The 22532-nt window shown below is 37.3% G+C and overlaps 1 protein-coding gene across 2 annotated transcripts in view; it reads left to right on the top strand.

Annotated features, from left to right (window-relative positions):
- The window catches only part of ZFPM2 (zinc finger protein, FOG family member 2), a 442921-nt gene that overhangs the window by 280179 nt on the left and 140210 nt on the right, over positions 1-22532 (top strand). For both annotated transcript variants that reach the window (XM_040625722.1, XM_040625723.1), the window contains one exon: positions 9491-9602. In XM_040625722.1, coding sequence (XP_040481656.1) covers positions 9491-9602 — 112 coding nt within the window. The remainder of the gene's footprint in view (positions 1-9490; positions 9603-22532) is intronic.

Below are 22532 nucleotides of genomic sequence, written 5' to 3' on the forward strand. Positions count from 1 at the left end.
AGTTCAAGATATAGGGGAGTTCTTAATAATGTATGGTTACAGATGAAAATAAAGGTACACATCATGAAAACAAAACGTGTAATGTTTTGGGGGGGAAAAACCCTTTGCATTTGGTTTTAAATTTGCTCTATTATTAATATCAGGATTGCCCTTTTTCTTTGGAGGGGAAGGGCTGATATTAAGATTGGCTCAAATGGTAATAAGGAGACAGTTTAAAAGGTGTCCAAAAGATTCATTATATATTGCAGTGGATTAATTCATGAGAGACAGACATATCTCAGTATCTGAGGATGACTTTGTGTAGGATAGAGCTTTTTCTTTCTTCCACAGAGTGCCTTTGGGGTAAATCTCAAAAAGAGACTGCTGAATAGAATTGACCACTATTTTTTATGTGTAAATAGGTCATCAATAGTTGAATGTGTGTATATACATCTGTTATATGCTCTGTATAATTCTTCATACTAACATTTTGATTTTGACCACACCGCTGTCTCTGACCACACCATTTTCCTTGTCTTAATATCCCAAAGTAAAGTAAATTAGATGGTTTTATCTTCTGCTGGAGCAATAAAAAAATAGTAGCATTTCCTTAAGTAAGTATAAGCCCAGTGTGTTGAATTTTCATATGTATCTTCTTCATACTCAAGATTTGAGTTTAGACTTGACGAAAATTCTATGGTCGAAAACCTTATGATATTATTGTCAAGCTTTAAGGACATTGAAGATCATCTTACAAAGGAGAAAGATGAGACCATAAGAGGTTAAGTGATTGGCCCCAGGTCACACAGCTGGGATCATGGCTTTCCGGGTCCCTGAACCCCGCCACAGGTTTATGTGAGGAGGGATACTCAAGAGTAATTTACTTTTTCCTTCCCAGGGCTTTGGTGCTGACACTCTTTTGCACATTGCACTAGGTGCAAGCCCAGAAATTCTGCCAGGAGCAAAACAACACTCCTTAAACACTCTGTGACTTTCAGAACTGTATAAAATAAAAGGTTGAAGTTAATGGTTGCCAGCTTGGAGGGAGTAGTTCCTCTTTGGAGCCAAATATATGTGGAGAACAGATGAGACTGTGGGAGTGAGTTGGCAAAAGGGAAAGAGAAATGAATCTATTCTTTTTTTTGAAAATGAAAGTATAATAAATATCTGGGTAACTTGGATGTTTATTTTTCATTTAGAGATTCTTCCCATTTGAAAAATGAAATATCTGTATCTTTAATGTGAGTATTCATGAATAATAATTTTATATTATTTTTCTATCATGAAATAATCTTTTTGGGGGGGGAAGTAGAGAGATTATTTTAATGACCTGGATATATGGAACTATTTGTGTTCACATTCTTAAAAGAGCATTATTTCTTATACTGAAATTCCTATATTTTAACAGTGACTCATGTTGCGATAATGGGTTTTCATAATTTTAAGAACTAAAAGCAAATATACCTCAGAGATAATGATTATTTAAATTTTTTGGTTCATAGAGATAAAACTGTCTTTGACATAAGGAGTATGGATATAGGAGCCAAGAATTCTATCATTTTATTTCACACTCATTTTGTTTTTGAAAAGTCTCTTATCGTGTTTGAGATCCCACATACCACAGTGATCTTAAAGACGCTTGTTAGCAGAAGCTCTCTGGGATTTCACTCTCATGCTGTCCTTAAGGGATATTTTGTAGAACTGTGCTCAAGAGAAACACTATTCTAATGAAACCTTCCTGGGATTTTCATTCATAAATCTGTGCCTAATGGTATAGTGGAGTGGTGCTCGTTAGAGCACATTACTGATGCCTTTCCAATATAGACTTCTCATGTTTTCTTAATTTATTTGAGTATTCTTAATTTATTTGAACTTGAGTTTGAAAATGTGCCTAGCACATCAATTTTCTCTAAGCAATGGAAATTTGATAATCTTTTACTAAGTGGAGTTTTGTTGTTTCTTTAACAATTACTGTAGGTAAAATACTTGGTATGAATTTGGAAGTTCCTGAAGTTACTTCTTCATTTTTTAAAAATTTTTAAAAAGTTTTTATTCATTTATTTATTTAAGTAATCTGTACACCCAGTGTGGGGCTCAAACTCATGACCCCAAGATCAAGAGTTTCATGCTCTTCCAACTGAGCCAGCCAGGCACCCTGGAAGTTCTTTAGATCTATTTGTACATCTTTATCTTTCTCTCTCTCTCTCTTTCTCTCTCTCTCTCTCTCTTTTTAGACACAGTAAAGAAAAGGAAGATGGCAACTCTCACCCAAGGCACATCCCAATGTAGTTCAGTGGCCATTTAATTCTTTTTTAAATGTAAGCACATGACTTTAATGGAAACTCATAATGCGCCTAGTCACGTCTGAGTGAACCTGTTTTTATATCATCACACAGATAATGTTGACCCTATAAGACACATGTAATAGAGTTATTCTGTTTCTGTAGTTTAAAGTGATCCTCTATTTTTTGAAAGAAAAAAAAATTTGGCCTTCATAGCATCAAACTCAAACATTTCACATGGTGTCCTATATAACTTTTTAAAGGATGTTTACTAAAAAAACACAGTTTTATTAGGTGGAAATCACCATACTAAATTTTTTAAAAGATTTTATTTATTGATTTTTTTTAAAGTAAACTCTCCACCCAGTGTGGGGCTGGAACTGACTACCCTGTGATCAAGAGTCGCCTGCTCCACCGACTGAGCCAGCCAGGTGCCCCCATACTAAGTTTTATAGTTCCAGTCAAATCAGTAACGTTGAGACTATATGCCATGCACAGGATTACTGAAAACACAATTGTGTAGGGTCTTGAGTTATATTACTTGACATTTCTCCCCACTCTTGGTTGCCCAAGATTTTAAGTTATTATGCCCCCATAGGTAGGCTGTTGGTGAGGGTATTTTTAAGTTCAAGCTCACTGTCACTAGAGACTGCACACATTTAAAGGGAGAGTGATACAGTGTTTTCATGACTATCAGATTGTGTTTGAATTTAATTCCAGTGTGGAGAACTGCTTGGATATATTAACTGAAACTTTTACTGTGTAGTAAAGTATGAGGTCAAACCACATACAGTACCTTTTTTTTTTTTTCATTTAGATGTAGACAATAATTCAGTTGGGGGAGATTGGCCATTTTTCTGGTTCTAACTATATAAATCTAATGTCCACAGTAATTTGGAAATTTTTCTATGCCTCCTATCAAATATGTTGTTATAGCTGAGAGAATAGAAACAGCAATGAATTGTTAAGACATATATGGATTTTGCCAAATAGGCTTCAGCCCTCTTCACTTATTGCCCTGTTAGGGAATCAACACACTGAGAGCATTTTTATCAGCATCAAGCTACATCTCATGGCATTGGCTTGAGATTCTCTAATGAGATTTTGTTGTATTTCCTCAACTAAAGTCAATGGAGGCCAATTTTTCCATCAAGTGACACTTCTAGCTCTTTTAAATTGCTGTAAAGTCAGGCTCTTCTCATAGGTCAGATTTTCCAAAGACTTCTAGCTCTTCCTAAGCCTCATTTTGGAAATCCTCAGCAAATATTTCCAGCAAAATTTGGAATCCCTAAGACAGCATTATGTCACCAGTTTCTTGGGTTAGAATTATCCTCTGTGCTTTACCTTTGGGCTGTCTACTTTTATCTCCATTAACCTTTTGGCTTGAGTATAAACATTTATTGAAGGCTACCTCCTTTGTCGGTCCAGTAACTCCAAAGGTTAGTGAGAAGTGGATGCTAGTTTGACCTCTTTTATCCACATTAGATGATTCTAATTATTCCTAAGAAATGACACTTTTGACCCATTTTGTCCTTGTCAAGTTTGTCTAGTTGTAGGCTGTCGAAGCATGAAACTCTGGGTTCAAACAGTGTCCAGGAGTGCACATTTTTCTAACTTACAATGCAGAGCCTCAAAAGTGCACACTATTTCTTTTTCTTTTTAAAACATGCCAGTTTAACTGAAACTCAGGGCTCCTGTTATGTACCTTGAATTGATTTATTCCTGAAAGAGACTGCCTAGATATGAAGTGCAAACTTTAACCTGTAAAAACCCATGGGTTATTGAATATAGAAAAAAAAAATGAAGAAAACCTTTGCATAAGTGAGGATAACTAGGTTTTGCTGAGGTTGCAAGCAACTCTAATATCACAGTGACTTTTTACATAAAGAAAGAAGATTATTTCTTTATCATGTTACATGGCCGTCGTGATTCCCGGAGCTTCCTCCTTACACGCTTCCATGATCACTTCAGCAAAAACAAGGCATGGCGGTGAGTCTTTGGCTCTTATACCTTCTCTGTGGAAGTGACACGAGTCATCTCTTGTTCAATTTTATTGGTCCAGTGAATTCAGATGGCCATCCCTAACTTGAAAAGAGATCTGGAAAGCGGAGAGCTGAAAACAACAGATCAGTAGCACTGGTGACTACCACCAGGTTTAAATTGGATACTTAGGAGTTTTGCTCTTGACTTTTATGTGAATAACTACAAACATGACCAGCACCTGAGAAACAGTAAGGATTCAGTAAATGTTTTTGGACATCTTTAATTCATTTATTCATGTAGCTATTCAGCAAAAGTTTGGCATGCATCTGCAGTGCACTGAACACCATGCTGGCTGCTTTAGATGACTTTCCTTGAGATAGAAATGATTTGGCTGATGTGCATTCTGAAATTCAGGACACTCAACTTTTAGGTGGTTTTCTGGCCATGGAGCCTGACCGTAGCACATAGTAGGATTCAAACCAAGGTCATCTGACTCCAAGAACGTTAATGTCCTTTTGGTTCCATCCCAACTGCAAGGTCGATGGTGAATCATGAAATGTTTTAACTACTTAATTGTAGAAGCGGAAATTAGTATAATCACCACCATGTATGTTCTTGTACTTGAAGACAAGAGCATTAAGCATATCTAATGATTGTGAAATGACAACGTAGATTTTTTTTTGTTATTCCAATGAAGGAGAAGCTGTTTCATGCTTTTGAAAACTTTTAATAAGGGACTTGAAGTCTTTTTTTTTTTTTTTAACTGTAAGTCAGTAAACCCGAATGCCTTTTGTATTAGTTTTCTATTGCTGCTGAAACAAATTACCACAAATTTACTGGCTTAAAACAACACAAATTTATTATCAGTTCTGTAGATCAGAAGTCCAGTATGGACCTCATTAGACTAAAATCAAGGGGTCAGCAGGATGCATTTCTTTCTGCAGGTTCTAGGAGAGAATACATTTCCCACCATTCGAGCTGGTGGCAGAATTCAGTTCCTTGAGGTTGCAGAACTGAGGTCCCTGCTTCCTCGCTTCCTGAAACTGAGAGTCATCGCAGTTTCCAGACCCCACAGTGTTATAGTTTATAGCGTCAGTATGCCATCTTCAAAGGCAGCAAAGGCAGGTGGAATCCTTTTCATATGGAATCCCTTTGATCTCCTGTTTTGCTTTTCTCTTCTATGTGTAAGAACTCATGTATTTATATTGGGCTTATCCAGATAATCTAGGATACTCTCACCATTTCATGGTCCTAAACTTTAATCACATCTTTAAAATCCCTTTTCCCAAGTACAGTAACATATTCATAGGTTCCAGGGATTTAGAGCATGGACACTGTTAGGGGGTTGTTTCTCTGTCTATCATAACTTTTATATCCACTCTCTCCCAACATATTGTGCTAACTGCTAATAAACATCTTGGCCTTACTTTCTTTATTTGTTAAATTAGGGAATTAAACTCATTGAACTTTGAAGTTGCTTCCAACTCTTAACATTCTAGACTTGTATGAGTCCTTATGATAGAGACATGGGAAAGTGAACCTAATGATCAATGTGGATATTATTGTTATTTTCTATTCATGGATTTTGCTGGAGTGTAGATTTCATATAATCCTGGATAACTCCTTCCTTCTCACACTTGGTAATCTTCTTTGAAGTCAGTCAATCTCTACAAAAGTTGACTTCTTCAGAAAGAAATTGACTTACCTCCTCAAAACTGTAATAACTGGTCCCTTGAGATTTTTTATCTATGTATTATTTACTTTACAGCTTGGGTATAGCTTTTCAGCAAGTCTTTGCTACATTTTTGCTTTTGCTTTATTGGTTTAGAGTAAAAGAAATTGTTTTTCCTTCAATTCAGTTTCTTAATAAGTCAGATTCTACCTGTGCCTGGGTGTAATAAAGGTTTCCAAGGTTTTAAAAGGCATGATGCCTAACTTACGACTAAGGAAGGATTTTATTTGTGTCATAAAATTAATTCCTTCAAATCCAATTTACTTATATACTAAATGGAGAAAATGTTAATACCTAAGTCCTAGAGTTTAAAAATCGAAAAAGATAATTGAGTGGAAGTACAATACCCAGCATTTAGTGCTCAATAGATATAAACCACCAATATTGTTTTAACCATAGTAGTAGTAGTAGGGGTGGAGGTGAATAAGTCATCCCGGTTTGCCCAGGAATTTCCGGTTTAAGTGCTGAAAATCCAACATCCTGGGAGACTCTTCAGTCCCAGGAAAACCCAGATGGTTGGTCACCCCAGGAGTGGTAGTGTCTAGAAACAGAGCTAGACGTAGAAATGGGGTCCTCCTCCTACCAGCTATTTGACCTAAAAGAAATTATTAATCTTTGAGTTGTAGGGTTGTTGTTGTTGTTTTTTTTTTAATCTGAGAATGGACGTAAAGACTAAATAAGTCTGGGAAGAGTCTAAGAAAATCCCTGCACAAGTAGCACACATAGTCGTACCCTTATTCTTCCTGGTTAAACAATCTTTACTCGTTTCCTTTGCCTAGAAATTTAAGCATAAAAGATTTTGCCTGGTATGAAAAGGTCCTTCAAAATATACTTCTCACCTGCCCTTCCAGACACATTGCTGTTATTTTTCTTCCACTTACCAGTAATAATAATAATAATAAAGAGTATGATGATGATAGCTAATGCATATCTAGTGTTTTCTACATACCAAGAACAGCTCTAAAGACTTTGTAAGGAGTTAAAACCAAAGAGTCCCAGAAAGACTCACTATTTCCTGTACTCACAACTCTCTTACAAACTGCTCAGATTTTTGCACATGCTGTACCACCAATTGCAAATTCTCCTTGTTTGTCCTTTAAGATCTTGTCTACATGTTACCTTCTCTGTGATATCTTCCCAGAATCCACACAGCAGAAGTTTCTCTCTTGCCTTGCATTAATCCCAAAACAATTTACACATGACTTTATACTCCTTACCATCCTACTTTTTGCATTATATTAAACTTTTTCTTATGTATCCGTATCTTTCACCAAAAAAGATGTCCTCATATTCCTAGCACTGAGCACAGGACCACGATGGAGGCGGTTTGTATGTTTATAAATGAACAGAAGATTATAGTATCAGCAAAATCAATTGATTTGCTTTACACTAAAAAATTCCCTAAAGAATTTAAGTGATCAATATCTATTTTTCATATTATCTGTGGAAAATTGTAAAAGCTGATTTACTGTGTAGAAATCTGTGTGGCTTTAAGAACTGTGGAGTATAAAGATTAAATAAAAGGCATGGCTTTCCCATGAAATAACAGTACAGTAGAAATGGGGGAGGTGCCTGTTATTGTATTCCATTCTTTAAAACCAGAAGAGAGAAGGTGTTAGCAATAAGGCCACAAAATCTCCTACGTGTGGGTTTATCGAAATAGTGCACTTTCTCCTGTGACTTGTTCTGCCTACTGCTCCGAGACCTGCTGACCCTGATCTGTGGATTTACCTGTTTCTCTGGTAGTAAGAGAAGCTGACATATGCATAATTAAGACCTAATGTTTAATTGGATATGGGTCATTATCATTTCAGATTGAAGAAGCTTGCTTGTCCTCAATTCTGTTTTCAAACGGAAATAAAAATGGTCACTCAGACTAATAACCATAAAGATAACTTGAAAACATTTTTGCCTGTATTGTTTAAAAAATGATATAAAATTTTTCTCTCCTCTAGGGCTTTCCCATAACTATCCTGGAAGACTGTACTTTCAGGGACAATTTCGGTAGTTTGTTACTAGAGAAGTTTCTCTGACTGTGTAAAGCACCAGATAAATGTTTGCCAAATTTTAAGATATGTAGTTGAAAAATTAAGAATTTAAAATGAATCAAAGTATGAATATAAAAAAAATAGTATGCTAGTATTTCTCAGCATTGATCTGGTTTACCATCTCCTTTAATATTTGAAATATTTTTTCAGACTTCTTTTTTTAATTTATCCATTATGATTGATTTTTTCATTAAACAGTATGTTTTATGGTAGTTCTACCTCTTACAATATAATTGATACTTCAAGAAATGGGTTAACATTCATCTTATGCCGCATTGTCAATATGGGTTTGAAGCTAACAATAGATCCATGTCTCAGACGCTATCATTGTTGTCGTTCAGCGGGTGAAATGGGTTTTCCAGATTCCTGAGGGATTTGAAATGACCAGATTACATGGAACTCCTCGAGTGAATACTTATTAATGCCAATTTGGGAAATTTGTAGCGAAGTCCCAGAATGAGCTGAGATCTCTTTGGCAGGATCATATCTAGGTGAAGATTCAGTTCAAAAATTACCTTGAGACCCTTGCATTGTAGTCTGTGTTGTGGCTTTGTGATATTTGATATACAGACATGGTCTGGTGGATGATAAAAGTCTGAATGCCAGTTCACTGTGACTCATCGGGAAAAAACAGTCTTGCTCTAAAGCTCACCTGTTTCTTCCCAGTTTATTTCCTGCCACTTTTAACATAATCAAAGACAAACAGTTTGGACGCCAAGCAGCCTAAAATGATGAACCCTTTGAGCCTTATATTTAAAATGTACAACTGGAAATGTTTTGTTAGAACTAGGGTGCATGTCTCCGGGCTCTCTGTGCTTCTCAGAGCAAGGGATGTCATGCTTTAGTTGCCCTGCATCTAAATTTATTCACGATTCCTCTTTTATAGTCTTTTGGAGACAATGTATGGTGAATCATTAGCATTATTATTATTTCAGACTACATATCCACACTTAGTAGAGGGGGCTGGGTAGATTTCATTATTCATTCGAAATAAATTCCTACTCTAATATAAATGTTGCTCAGGATAGAGCTTTGAAATGGATCCTGATTCTTTAAATTCTTTCCTGTCTGTTTCAGGAAATAGTGAGATCCTGTTGATAGTAAAGTACAATGTGTCTAAAGTTCACTTCTAAACACTCTGCTCTTTGCAATGAAAGTCCTCTGCATTCTCTTTATAATTCAGAGCCGCAAGAGATCTGTCTAATCTTGGAGATCTGATCCAGTATCATTTAGGGGGAAAAAAAAAAAGTCCTTGATAATAATTCTACCATTCAGATTAGTGAAAGCAGTAAAGCCTTACAGCTTCTGTCGTCTTAAAAAGATATTATGAGACAGGGGAATAAGGACTTGGATTATGGTTTGGGAGATTTAGTTGTTTGTAAAAATAAAATGATTAGTTCAGTTATTATTCAAGTTTTTAATCAACGAAGGCAAATGGCATCTGTTTGTTATCATTCTTTCTGCAGAAGACAAAGGCTCAGGTCCCAATGGTGCTGACTGCTGGTCCCAAGTGGCTCCTGGATGTGACTTGGCAAGGAGTGGAAGACAACAAAAACAACTGCATTGTGTACAGCAAAGGTAAATGCAGGATCATTTCCCTCTCTCTTTGCAAGTTTTGGACCTGAGCATGGCAGGACCGCACCAAGTGAGCTGGAATGGGAATGCAAAGTGAAATGTGATCCTCTCTCTTCCTTTTTTCCCCTCAAGAATCTCTCTAACCTGTGTTTCCAGCAAAGCCTACTGGTGCTTTTTCTTTATAATATAAGACAGAAAGTGTTATACCATTAATGACAGCACTGCGCACATTTACCTAATGCTGTATTTGAGTGGCGTGACTGGTACCCTCCTTCTACTAGCTTTATTGATAGCCAGTTTGATGAAATCCCAGGTTCCTCTCTCTTAGACATTATCTACAGAAAGTAATATCCTTTTGAAATTCAGCAATTCATGTCAGCGTGCATGCTGCAGGAGGCACTGCATTCCAGCCAGTTTCTTGAAATCACTCATGATGGGGATAGCTGAAAGTGAAACCATTGCAAAGACTGAGAATTCTTCCCCATGGTAATTTCTAAGGGCAGGAGGCAAACGGGGAAAGAGGAAGCCAATGGCTTATGGAGCTTTGCCTTTGATTTGCTCAGTGTGGTATTAACCTAGACCCCTCATCTAGGTACACCCTGTTTACAAAGGAGCCGAAGGTCCATGATGGCACTCCCAGACACAGGCCCCTCTTCGTGTGTGGTGTGGTTTGGGGCACTTTTCTCCATATTCAAGTTATGGGCCCCAGCTCTGTACTCTTACAGTGAAATCCCTAATCGTGCCTCTTCGTAAATATTGCAAAACCTTGGGCTTCTCATGTTTAATTTCTTTTAGCTTTCTTTTTTAACCAAACAGACCTACTGAGATCAAAGATTTATTTGCACATTGAACCTAGAAACCATAAAAGCATACATGGGAACAAGCAAATAAGAACCCCTATCAATATATTAACATATAAAACACTAATCATAACATCAAAGACTCTTAAAAACTTGCTAGAAACAATTACAACTTGTTCCTATAATCATTACAATTTGTACACTTATAAGAGGATTGCCTTTAAACTACCATAAGCCTTTGAAAGTTGAAACACCGGAAAGAGGGAATTTGCAAGCTAAAAAAACAATCTGCACACCAGGATCTGATTATATTCCTTTTCCTTCTATAATTGCTGGTCCCAAACCCACTCATTTTTCTAACCTGAACTACCTGTGGTATGCTGGTGGGAGCTTTTAGCTAGAAGGGAAGTGTGATTTTCCCAGGATATGTCAATATGATCCATCAAAGTGGAAGGAAATGTTATAGTGAGCCAGTTTACCAATGCCCGCATTCAGAATGCAGAAATACAAAAGAGGCCTTGGAATGTAGGATTAATTACGAGGAATAAATTTTTGTCGTACAATGTCTTATCTCTGTGATGGCAATATAATATGGAGGAACCAAGAAAATAGCTGTTCTCTTGTCATAATCCAAATCCATTGCATTTTTAAGTCAGCCATTCTTTTGGGAGCAATGATTGTTATATCGTTATATCTAAGGAAAGAAATATGGCAAAACTGCAATTCCATGTTCAGTGGAGTACTTTAACTTGAACATGTTTATGTGTTTGTATTATGGTTGGCTATTTGTTAAGTCTTTTGGCAATAAATAATTTGGAGGAATTTATAGAAGGTTACTAATTAATTAACTCATAAAGCATGCATGAGCCCAACTACGTGCTAGTCTCGTACATGGTTACTAATAACCGCCGTTACTGAGCACCGCTGAATCCTCTCCATGGTACCGCCATACCAGATTGTATGCGTTTCCCTCATTGTTCTTCATTACCTTGTTTTACAATCATTATTATATGGGTTCAAAGAAAAAAGTAAAAAAGCTAAAAGTTAGAAAAAAAGGTAAAAAGTTAACTATTAACTTTTAGCAAAAGAAAAAACTAAAACGCTGTGGTTGTTACCGAGGGCAAGAACTATGTCTTAGTCGCATTCCTATCCTTGGTCTGGTATGCTGCCTGTACAAAAAAAAAGCACTAAATAAATATTGATTGGCTAACCAGATAAACAAAGGATGAGTGGTTGCCAGAAACTGTAATAGACATTTCACATACTCGAATGATGAACCATATGGATTATGGCTATGTAATGGTTCTTAACCTACAAAAGGTAATTTGATATTGTTCAACTTAAGAACTATTGGTATTGTGGTTCAAACAGCAGGGACTGCAGTAACTACTGTACAGGCATTATTTCATTTTGTCTTCATTTAATACCGCCAGTGAAGTAATTAATATACTACTCTATTTTAGAAAAAGTGAATGGTGGGTTAGATAATTTGCCATGGTCACATAACTAGTAAGCGGTTGGAGTGGGGTTCAAACATGCATTTGTCTAACTTAGGGTCTGAGTTATACATATTAGAATAATTTTTCCCTGCATTAGGCTTTCAAACAGCTCAATGACATAGGTAATGTGTTTTTTATTTTACATAGTTTGCCATTATGACTTAGATAGTATGGCTGTTCTTGGTCATGGAGAGCTAACAATGGAGTCGTATTTGAATCCAGGTCTTGATCATTCCAAATCCTATATCCCGGTACTGTGGGACTCTGATTTCCCCCTGCCATTATTATATGATTAGTAAATTCTTCTGATCACTCAGGTATTTATGCCTGGAAATCACAAAGAGCATATATTATGGTATCGCCCTCCCCAAATACATTATACAGAATCCCAAGTTCATTAAAAAAAGAGCCCTATCACCTCATATCGCCTATCATGGCCCCTCTTGAAAACTCACAATGCCGGCTGGCATTAATACTGAGAAGTTCTATAGTAAAACACCTGTTTAACTCGTTTGACCATATGATATATATATTTTTTTTTCAAATGGACACCCGTTGGAATTAGTGTTCTGGGTAACACACTCAGAAAAACTCTCCTCTAAGCTCTATTCTGATCTCCTAGATGGGCTTCAGAGGCCTGATACTAACTCCTACTATTCAGATTGCCTTTGGAGGGAGGGGATGGCTCACCAAGACTATGTCTCAAAGTTCTGTGAATACCTTAATATGCTGTGATTGTACTAGGGATCATTTGAGTCATGGAAAATATGACCCAAGGAAGCACTCTTATCAGGACCCCGTGGATTCTGAGTTTGCTGTCTTCGTAGGCTTACAGGTATGATAAGGCTCCTTAAAGCAAAAGAGTTTTGTAGTTGGAAGGTTTGGTGATTTTGCTTTCATAAGTATTGACTTGGACATCCATAATGTGTGAGGCATTTTCATAATATGTATGTATGTATGTATGTATGTAATTTATTATTTGGGACTGCTTTCAAGTGATAGAAATCCAAAGGAAATTGGCTTATCCAAAAAAAAAAAAAAAGAGTTTTTTTTTTTTTTGTGTGTGTGTGTGTGTGTGTGTGTGTGTGTGTGTGTGTGTGTTGGGGGTAGGGGGGTCATAAAACTGAGAGTCCAAAGATGTTTTGGATTTCAGGAATAGCTTAATCCAGTTGCTCAAACTGTCCCCAGACTGTCTCTGTTTTCTGCCCCTTCTTTCTTTTGTGGGTTTCATTTTCAGAAACATTTTCTTCGGGCAGTGGGAAGCTCCAGACTTATTCTACAAGCATTGAAATTCCAGTAAAAACAGCTTTTCTGGGTTTCGATTAGGGCACATCACATACCAGTCTTTGATCCAATTAGTCTCAATGACTCTCCCTGGCAGAACAATCATCCTTAGAGTAGAATTAACCGCACATGAGCCACTAAGATAGAGAAAAAATAGTTCTCCAAGTGAAACCAAAGTGCTGCTGAGAGATACAAAGGACTAGTTGCTCGATGGGCTAACTTTGTGCAGTTAGATGGAACACGTGATTCCTAATGTCTAAGAAGCGCTCGCCGAAGATGACAAATTCCTGATGCCAAAATTGTATTTCCTTATTTCGTTTCCTACCTAAGAACCTAAATTACTTATGAATTCTATGCCGGAATCATTATTAGAGGACCTGGCTATCTGAGAACATATCAGTACCTATTGACAAATAGAATGTAAAATGCATATGTGTAGCATTTTTTAAACGCCCTGACTGTGAAATTTTTAATATCATTTTCTTACGGTGTGTTAGATAGGCCACTTAATGTGTAACTATTCCCATTTAAGAGGCATACTTACTTCTTAAAGTATTATTTAATGTGAGCTAATAGCAAAATTAAATATAACTATAGTTTTCATTTCCAGGGTGTCCATCAAATAATTATTATAAAATTATATTATATCACTTAGTGCTATGTGACAGGCTGCCATCATCTTGTTTTATCAAAGTAAAAAAGTATAGTATTTGGCATTAATATTGTAATCTGATGTACTTTTTTCCCTGCCTCAACTACCCCCTGTCATTCTAGAAAGTAATTAGCTCATCCAGACATTGATGGACCAGACTTGTTGGGTCATCTGTTTTTTGCCATTAATCTCAACAGACTCCAGATAATTCTAATTTACTTATCTCCAAGGGAAAAAGACTGGAAAGCAGCATGCTGGAGTTAAAGGGAGGATGCTGGGGGGTAGGATCAGCAAGGCCTGCTCACTAACTCCTAAAGTCCACGAATGCCTGTTGAGTATCAGAGGATCGACTTTTCTTCTCTATATACCACGCTGTTCTTTACTTTGTAGTATTTGCACAGTATGGTGACCTTCTTACATATTAGAAGTAAATGGGTTACTTCAAGTTATTTTTGTATTTGTTTCTGAGTGCTCAGAATTAAGCCTTGAGCTTGTGGGTTTGTTCATTCAGTTCAAGTGAGGAATAATTGAGTTTTTCATGGGGTTGTCATTTCAGAGTAGACACGTTCTCTAGGTATGAAGACTAAGAGAATAAACATTGCCAATCAGAAGAGTGAAAAGGTATCCGTTTACCCTCACTCCCTCCCACCTTAACCACAAAGATTTGTTTGGTTTTTGTTTGTTTTTTTAAAGATTTTATTTATTTATTTGACAGAGAGTGAGACAGAGAGAGAGGGAACACAAGCAGGGGGAGTGGGAGAGGGAGAAGCAGGCTTCCCGCTGAGCAAGGAGCCCAATGTGGGGCTCGATCCCATCATGACCTGAGCTGAAGGCAGATGCTTAACGACTGAGCCACCCAGGAGCACCCAGATTTGTTTTTATATGAAAGCACAGGATCATTTTAAAAAATGTTGCTGGTATGTGACTTTGGGCAAATCACGTATCCTATAAATCTTGATTTCCTCAGCTGTGAAAATGGAATAGCCATGGCTATGTTGCAGAATTTTTGAGAGGAAGAATGCCATAAACTTAACTGTGTATATTATTATAAATAGTATATTGCTAATTATCTTATACTCAATCCAATTTGCCCTTGTGGACCTGTCAGTACAAACTTAGAGGAAATGAAACCAGGCCTATATGTTGGCATCAAGCAAGTGTGCAAAAAAACATGTCATCTGGTACCAGATTTAGAGCCAGGGATTCCAAAGCTCTCACTCAGTTACCATTGAACCCACACCACAGTCCCTGCAGAGAACTATATTATAGAATCAAAGGCCTGAAGCATTTGCCTGAAGATGTTACTGGACTTTTTTCCCCTTGAACACATAATATTTTTATTTTTAGTGCAAGTCTTACCGAAAATGTCTAGTATCAAGATGATAATGATAATACTATTAATACTAATATAGCAGTCACCATTTACTAAGCACTTATTCTATGCAGGCATTGTTTTAAATACTGTATCTACATTTTCTTATTTACCATTAAACAGGCTCATGATATAAGCAGCATTATCCCTACTTTACAGATGAGTAAACTGAGGGTTTAGGTAAGTTAAGTAAATAATTCAAGTATCTTTGGCTTATACATGGTGAAACTGGGATCCAGTCTTGAGCATGTTGACTTTCAGTTCCCAATTATACAATTAACAGAGTTTTGATTATGCCCTTCACTGGGCCAAGATTACAAGTTATTGCTCTTCTTCACAAATTTGCAACTGTGTTTATCAGCAACTCTGTGTTCTTTTTCCCTCATTCTGTGGTGAGCTAAAATAGCAGTGACAGCAGTACTTTGTGTTAGTATCTCTGCTGCTTTTAAGACCACAGCAATTTAAAGTCACGTAGAAGGGGCGCATTGGTGGCTCAGTGGGTTAAGTGCCTGCCTTCAGCTCAGGTCATGATCCCAGGGTCCTGAGAACGAGTCCCACATCGGGTTCCCCACTATGTCAGGAAACTGCTCCCTCTCCCACTCCCCCGGCTTGTCCTCTCTCTCTCTCTCTCTCACTTTCTCTCTCTCTCAAATAAATAAATAAAATCTTTAAAAAAATTAAAAAAATAAAATCGCATAGAAGACCAATCTCAAAATCATTCTGTGACCACCCTCAGAGTTCTGATTTTGCTTGTTTGCACAAATGTAACCATGCAATGATTTCTTTTAAGCTTTTATTGATTGTCTACTATGTTCAAGATCCTATGCTAGGCATTGTTGAAATAATGGCAGAAATTCTAATAGGACCTAACTTGGATGAGCAATGTTCTACACACTGACTAAATCGATCAACTTTCCAAAACAAAGATCTTTTCGTATGAGGACTCTTGCAAAGTCTGGATGATTTTCCACCTGAAAATTGTGAATCTGTTGAATGTTGCTAGAATTTTGAAACAACAGCCTTGTCTAACATGGTCGCCAATTTTCAAAGTAGCCTATAAGTTCCTGTTTAACTTCACCTAAAGGGCTTAATATTATATAAATAAGAAGCTATTTTAAAAAGAAAAAAAAATCGTGCTCATATTTTAAGTGTTTATCTAACCGTTCTGTAATTCATAGAAAATGTGTAACCGTTGTCTAGTTTTATGGTATTTTTAAAAGAGGGTGGGTGCCTGAACCAAATATTTAACAGCGGGAATTATAAAATCATAAGGCGATTAAGTTAGCTAGTCGGCAGAATTCCAATATTGCTTTTTAAATGACTTCAGGATATAGGAGGTACTAAGGTTATTATCTGTTATCAGGAATACAGTGGAATTGTACAACTGGATAATAACCAAACAAACTGACACAATGTAAAATTACATTATCAGTGTGTTAAAACAAAATTGCGCCCTAAAGGAGTCCACATGCCAGCTCAGAGCTGCAGTGTAATTATGCTTAACTCTGATAATTAAAATACAACGGAGATCAACAGAATCATTTTCATTAAGAAAATTATTAATGATGGTGGTATAACAGTAATTGATTGCAGAGCACCACAGGATAACGCAATGCCGAAAACCCAACATGTTTCATGAACATCTGAGGCTCTTTCTGGTTATGTTCTATGCGAATGAAAGATGTTTTGAGGAGTGAGTAATTTGTTGTGCCTATTCTAGGAATCAGTGATTGTAAAAGTGTCTGCTTTAGAAAACCACCATTTGGATTCAAATTGTCATTTCTGAGGGGTTCTTAAGGTCAAGACAAGTGACCCCACTAGTGACTATGTTATTTACAGTAGAGCTGTCTGTTGAAAATTGCAGAGCGACAGCAACTTCAGCAAATATCAGGCATTATGTCATTTCCTTTTCTTCCTACATGTCTACAGTTTTTACAATTATGTTAGTGATTTACTTGGGTTATTTCAGTCTGGGTCTGGTCTGACTAGTTTATGTCCTTAGTTATTACTAATATTTGCTATGTGATGTGAGAAAATACATTTGTTTTCATATCAACATCACTATGACTTTCCTTAATGAAATGTTAGTAAATAATTCTGCATGATAATACCATTAATTACCCCAGTGGATTAGATGTGCTGTCATATATTGGAGAAAAAATATCCTAAACCACCCTGGACCCATATATGAATGAAACATCTTGTCTCTAAGGGGTAAAAACCCAGTCAGGATGTTGGCAAATGATAAGAACTAAGAATGTATCAGTTTTATAAGTATAAAAATGAGAAATGGAGAGTGGGGTCTTTTGAGAGGTGACTCACTATCATTCAGGGATGTTAGCTTGTCATTCAAAGAGATGCTAATCTTGAAAGCTACCCCAAAAAGTATCTTTGACAGCTAAAATAAGGGACAACTCTTTAGGGTAGATTTTTTTCAGAGTGAGATACTGTGACTACTTTTTGGAAACAGTGCATATTATGTAGAAGAAATTATTATGTTATAATTCCAAATGAAAAAGAATATAAAGTTTTGTTCCTGGTATGATTATGATTATAATTATGTTTAAAAAGTGTATGTGCTGGGAAACATACTTGAAAGAAATACCCTGAAATTATAAGAGTATTTCTGTAGAGGTGGTCAGATTTGGGGAGGATTTTTTGTATCCCTCTTCTATAATTTTCTTCACATTGATTATTTTCCTCATATAATTTAGGAAAAATATTTGCAAATGAAAATCATTCTTTGTCTTAACTACATTCTTGCTCTCCTTTTTATACAACCCAAACTAAAAGAACAAAGAAATCTTTGCCTTGCCCACAAAATATCTCTCATCCATAGAATTTAAATTATTCTTTAGTGAGATAATTATTTTTTCTTTAGTATCTCTATGAATGTCCTGACACAATGTCTTTCACAAGATAATTTTCTAAATAAAATAAAAGTAATTGAGTCAATGCTTTGTGCATGATATGGCACAGGTGTCGTGGGTGATACAGAAGACTATGAAACACCCCCACCCCAGCTTAAGGAACTTACTGAAAGACCTTAATTGATGAAGGTTGCATAATACAGAGTTCAGTCTTACAGGGTCAAAGAAAGTTGACAGAGAATGTGGAGGTTTGGTTGGATATCGAAAGTTGAATATTAAGTTTGAGAAATGGGGAAAGGCATTTGAGGAGGTTGGAATTGTGTGTAAAAGGTTGCAGACTACAGTGTGTACAGTGTTTTCATGAGAGTATTGGCACACAGTTTAGTTAGAGTAGAGAATTTACAAATAAACCAGTGAGGAAGCTTCTAAGAGTTTCTGAAGGCCATGTTGTGGGTTCCATTCAAAATTCAGTCTGAAGATCTTGCAATGGAGGCAGCGGAGAGCTACTGAAAGTTCGAGGCATGATCACATTGGGATTTTAGTAAGATTTAGTAACATGTGTGTCCAAGGTTCAGCTTAGGTCCATCCCTTAGTAAAACTAAGACTTTGTCAAGGAAATAGTATCGTAGCTACACCCCCCTAGAAGACAGTCATCTACCTTGATCTACTCATTACCTGATTCCTATAATGTTTCAACTCCGAATGAACCTCTGACCCTTCCCCTCCATGACCATCATTTTCCTATCCACTAGTCCCCGCCTCACCCTGACACCGCCCCCCGTCCTTAATTCCAGATTACCTGGCTTGAATTCTGTGGGTTTATGATTCCAGTCACTCTGTCATACCTCCTCACCCTTCTCTCTCTCTGACCTTACTGTACTGGCCTGACAATACCCCCTTTCTGGTCAGTTCAACTCTCCACTTTCCCCTGGCTACATCCAAGCAGCAGGAGTTAGGTAAATTAATATCTGTGAAGCGCTTAGAATAGTGCCTGATCCACAGTGAGTGCCATACAAATGTGGTCAAAATTAAACAGACAAATCACCAACACTAGTGACAAGAATAAAATAACAGCAACAAAACCCATTGCTGACCAGTTGGTATTACATTTGACCACAAAGTGAATGTGAACCCTCAGTGTATCTAACCTAGCAATACAGATTTATTTTCCTAATCAGTGTTCAAGGTGCTTATTTCAGACTTTTGTCTCCCCAAAAATATAGCATCCCTTATTAGATGATGACCTTGCTTCTTGTTTCACAGAGAAAGTGGAACAGTGGAAGTGAATATAAGCCTCCAGAGGTTTCCCATCGCAATCACACTGATTACAAGGATCGATATGACCCATGTGACCAAATCTGGCCCACCGCCTATTTTTGTAAATAAAGTTGAATTGAAACACAGCTAAACCTATTTGTTTATATTTGTCTGTGGCTATAAGAACAGAGTTGAGCAGTTGCAGAGACCCTCTAGCCTGCAAACTTAAAATATTTACGATTTGGCTTTTTATAAAAAAGATTGCCAATCCCTGAACTAAACCTACAAAGTCATGACTTTGGCTTAACAGGCCCTTCACGATCTGCTGCTGGGTACCTCTGTGGTTACATTTACTACAACTCCCCAACTACTCTGTTCCCGTGGCACAGACCCCCTTGCTTTTGCTTGAATGGCAAAAGCAAGAATGCCTCTGCCTCAGGGCCTGTGTACTGTGCTCTGCCCCCACATTGCTCCCTCTCTTAACTTCATTCACAGCACCCTCTAAATGTTGCCTTCACAGAGGGTCTGCCTAACGACTCTGTTTCTCTCACTCCTTCATTCCTTTTTCTCTTCTGTATAAGTCAGCTTTGGCTATTGTAACAAAACAGCATAGACTGGATGACTTAAACAATAGACATTTATTTCTCACTATGGAGGGTGGGAAGTCCCAAGATCAAGGTACAGGCAGATTTGGAGACTGATTGGAGGCCTCTTCCTGGTTTGCCGATACCCACCATCTTGCTGTGATGGAGGGAGAGAAAGAGCTCCCCCATGTCTCTCTTTATAAGGGCACTGATCCCATCATGACCTAATTCTCTCCCAAAGGCTTCACTTCCAAATACTATCACATTAGGGGTTACGACTTTGACATAAAAATTGGGGAAAACTATTCAGTTTATAACATCCTCTCTTATTTATCTTCATATTTGTCATTTTAGCATCTATTATAATTTTGTCATTATCTCATCCATAGAATGAGCATTCTTCAAAGATAGGAATTCCTCTGTTTTTTAAGCAGTGCATGACACCTAGTAGGTGCTCATTAAATATTCATGAGTGAGTGAATGGATAAAGGAGTTGCAGCTCATTCGTTAACATGGAAAGCAATACAATATACATTGTATAACGTTTCCACAATCATCTCCTTGACTTTATTCAACTTCCTGAGATGTCCTCAAATTTTATTCTTTAACTTCACTATTGAATTTTAACTATTATATTGCTAACTTACAGGAGGTCTTTCTTATTCTCTGACAGTTTATTTTTTCAACATTTTGCTCTTTGTGTATGGATGTTCTTTCCTGTATCTCTGAAGATAGAAATTGAAGGATGTTTATAAAGTTGTGTGTCCTGTGCATTGTTTCATACATTTTCTTTCCTGTTTTGGTTCCTGTATTTGGTACTGAAGCTTTCCTTAAATGGCTAGAGATCCATGAGTGTCTACTTTTTCTTTGAAGAATGGGACACTAAAGGCTAAATATAAGAACAGCATGAGTTGGTAGGTGGTAGGTTTCGTATAGAGTCATAGAATGTCAACTGATGGCTTTTGCACAGGGTCATTGGGTGTCATCTGGTGAGTTTTACATAGAGTCATAGGATGACAACCCAGCCATGATAACGAGGTCCCCAAATAACAGTACATGGAATTTTTTGTCTGAGCATGGTTAGGTTCTCCAGAAAATGCTGGTCTCATGTCTAAAATTTATGAACCTCGCAGTCAGCCATCTGAGGATGTAATGGGTGAAAGGGACCAGGTGGTATGTTGGAAAAGCCCTATGCATTGTTGAGAATATTGATTGGTCCTTTAATCTTCTAATTCAGGTGACACATTAGCATCACCCTGTGCTGAGACTGTCTCTCTGGATCTGAAGCCTCTGTCCCAGTTCTCTAAAGACTCAGCCTCCACCTCCTAACAGAGTGCACAGGGACTGTCCTTGACCTCTACAGGGAATGACTGAGTATGTGAAGCTAACAGCTTCTTACTCAGAATGTCAGTCTTACAAAGTTCAGGTCCACTGCTCACCTTACCTTTCAAGGCACTAGATGCCTTTAGTTCCTGATTTGTTCCAAGATTCTGTGGAATAAATCGGCTTGCTTCTTATTGGCCAGCTGCTCTTCACATCCTTCGATTTCAGCTTCTGTGCTCTGCTTCATCATCCATCACTCCATCAGTTTTTCTAGCTTCCAAGATTTTGTTGACTTCTCTTGCCTACTCTGCACTGTCTCTTTGTCCTATCACCTTTTGTTTCCCTCTTTACTGTCAGGTTTATGAAAGGGAATAGAAATAAATGCATGCAATCAATTCATCATACTTAACAGAAAGCCCTTTCTGCTTCCTTTCTTAGGCAGCTTTTTTAAAGTGCTTTGCATTCACTTCTTTGACTTCCTAAATTCCAACATCTTCTCTTCTTTCCAGTGTCTGCCTTCCCAACTCTATTGAAGTGAGTCTCTCACAGGTGTCCTGTAGTTTCTTGTTGCCAATTTTTTATTCTATTGCTCTTGATCAGATTATCCTTTTCTACAACTGGTGGTAGGTGTCCCCGTCACTGTCCATCCACTAAATGTTGTCATTCTCTGGTCTTCTTTCTCCACATTGATGCTTCCAATAAATTATCTCATCTATATTTTTTAACTACCCTATTCCTTATAGCTTCATTTCTCCCTCATCCTCCACAGATACCCTGCTACTTCAACTATGTTCATTTATTTGAAATTCCTCAAATATCCTTTACTTGTTCATATCTGCTTTTGTGCATCATGTTCCCTTTGCCTACTAACTTTCTAGCTGTCTTTATCATTGCTAACAGGTACCATTCAAGACTTAGCATGTATCAGTTCCTCCGAACAGCCTTCCCTGCCATATCCCCTTAGGAGGAGCGCTCCACCCCAGCCTGCCTTTTGTCCCAAGTTGGATGTGAATACCTCAAATGCAATGACTCCATTTCTCACCTCTGTAACTCCACAGACAGTGCATAGTGTACACTCACTGAATTTTGAATTATTATTTAATGGCTTTTATGATGCATTATTCAACAGAGTAAAAATTCTAGTGTGACTTCATTTAGTTTCAGAAATTACTTGTATGGAAATTATTTGAGAATCCAGTACCTGAAGTGCTCTTCTCATATTTAGAAAAGTATCCCATGCCTTAGCAAGCTTTTTTGAATGCTAGGGAATCTGTATAAGGAGGATTTCTTTG

The sequence above is a fragment of the Ursus maritimus genome, unplaced genomic scaffold (genome assembly GCF_017311325.1).
Source record: "Ursus maritimus isolate PB19 unplaced genomic scaffold, ASM1731132v1 scaffold_9, whole genome shotgun sequence".
NCBI classification, from domain to species: Eukaryota; Metazoa; Chordata; class Mammalia; order Carnivora; family Ursidae; genus Ursus; species Ursus maritimus.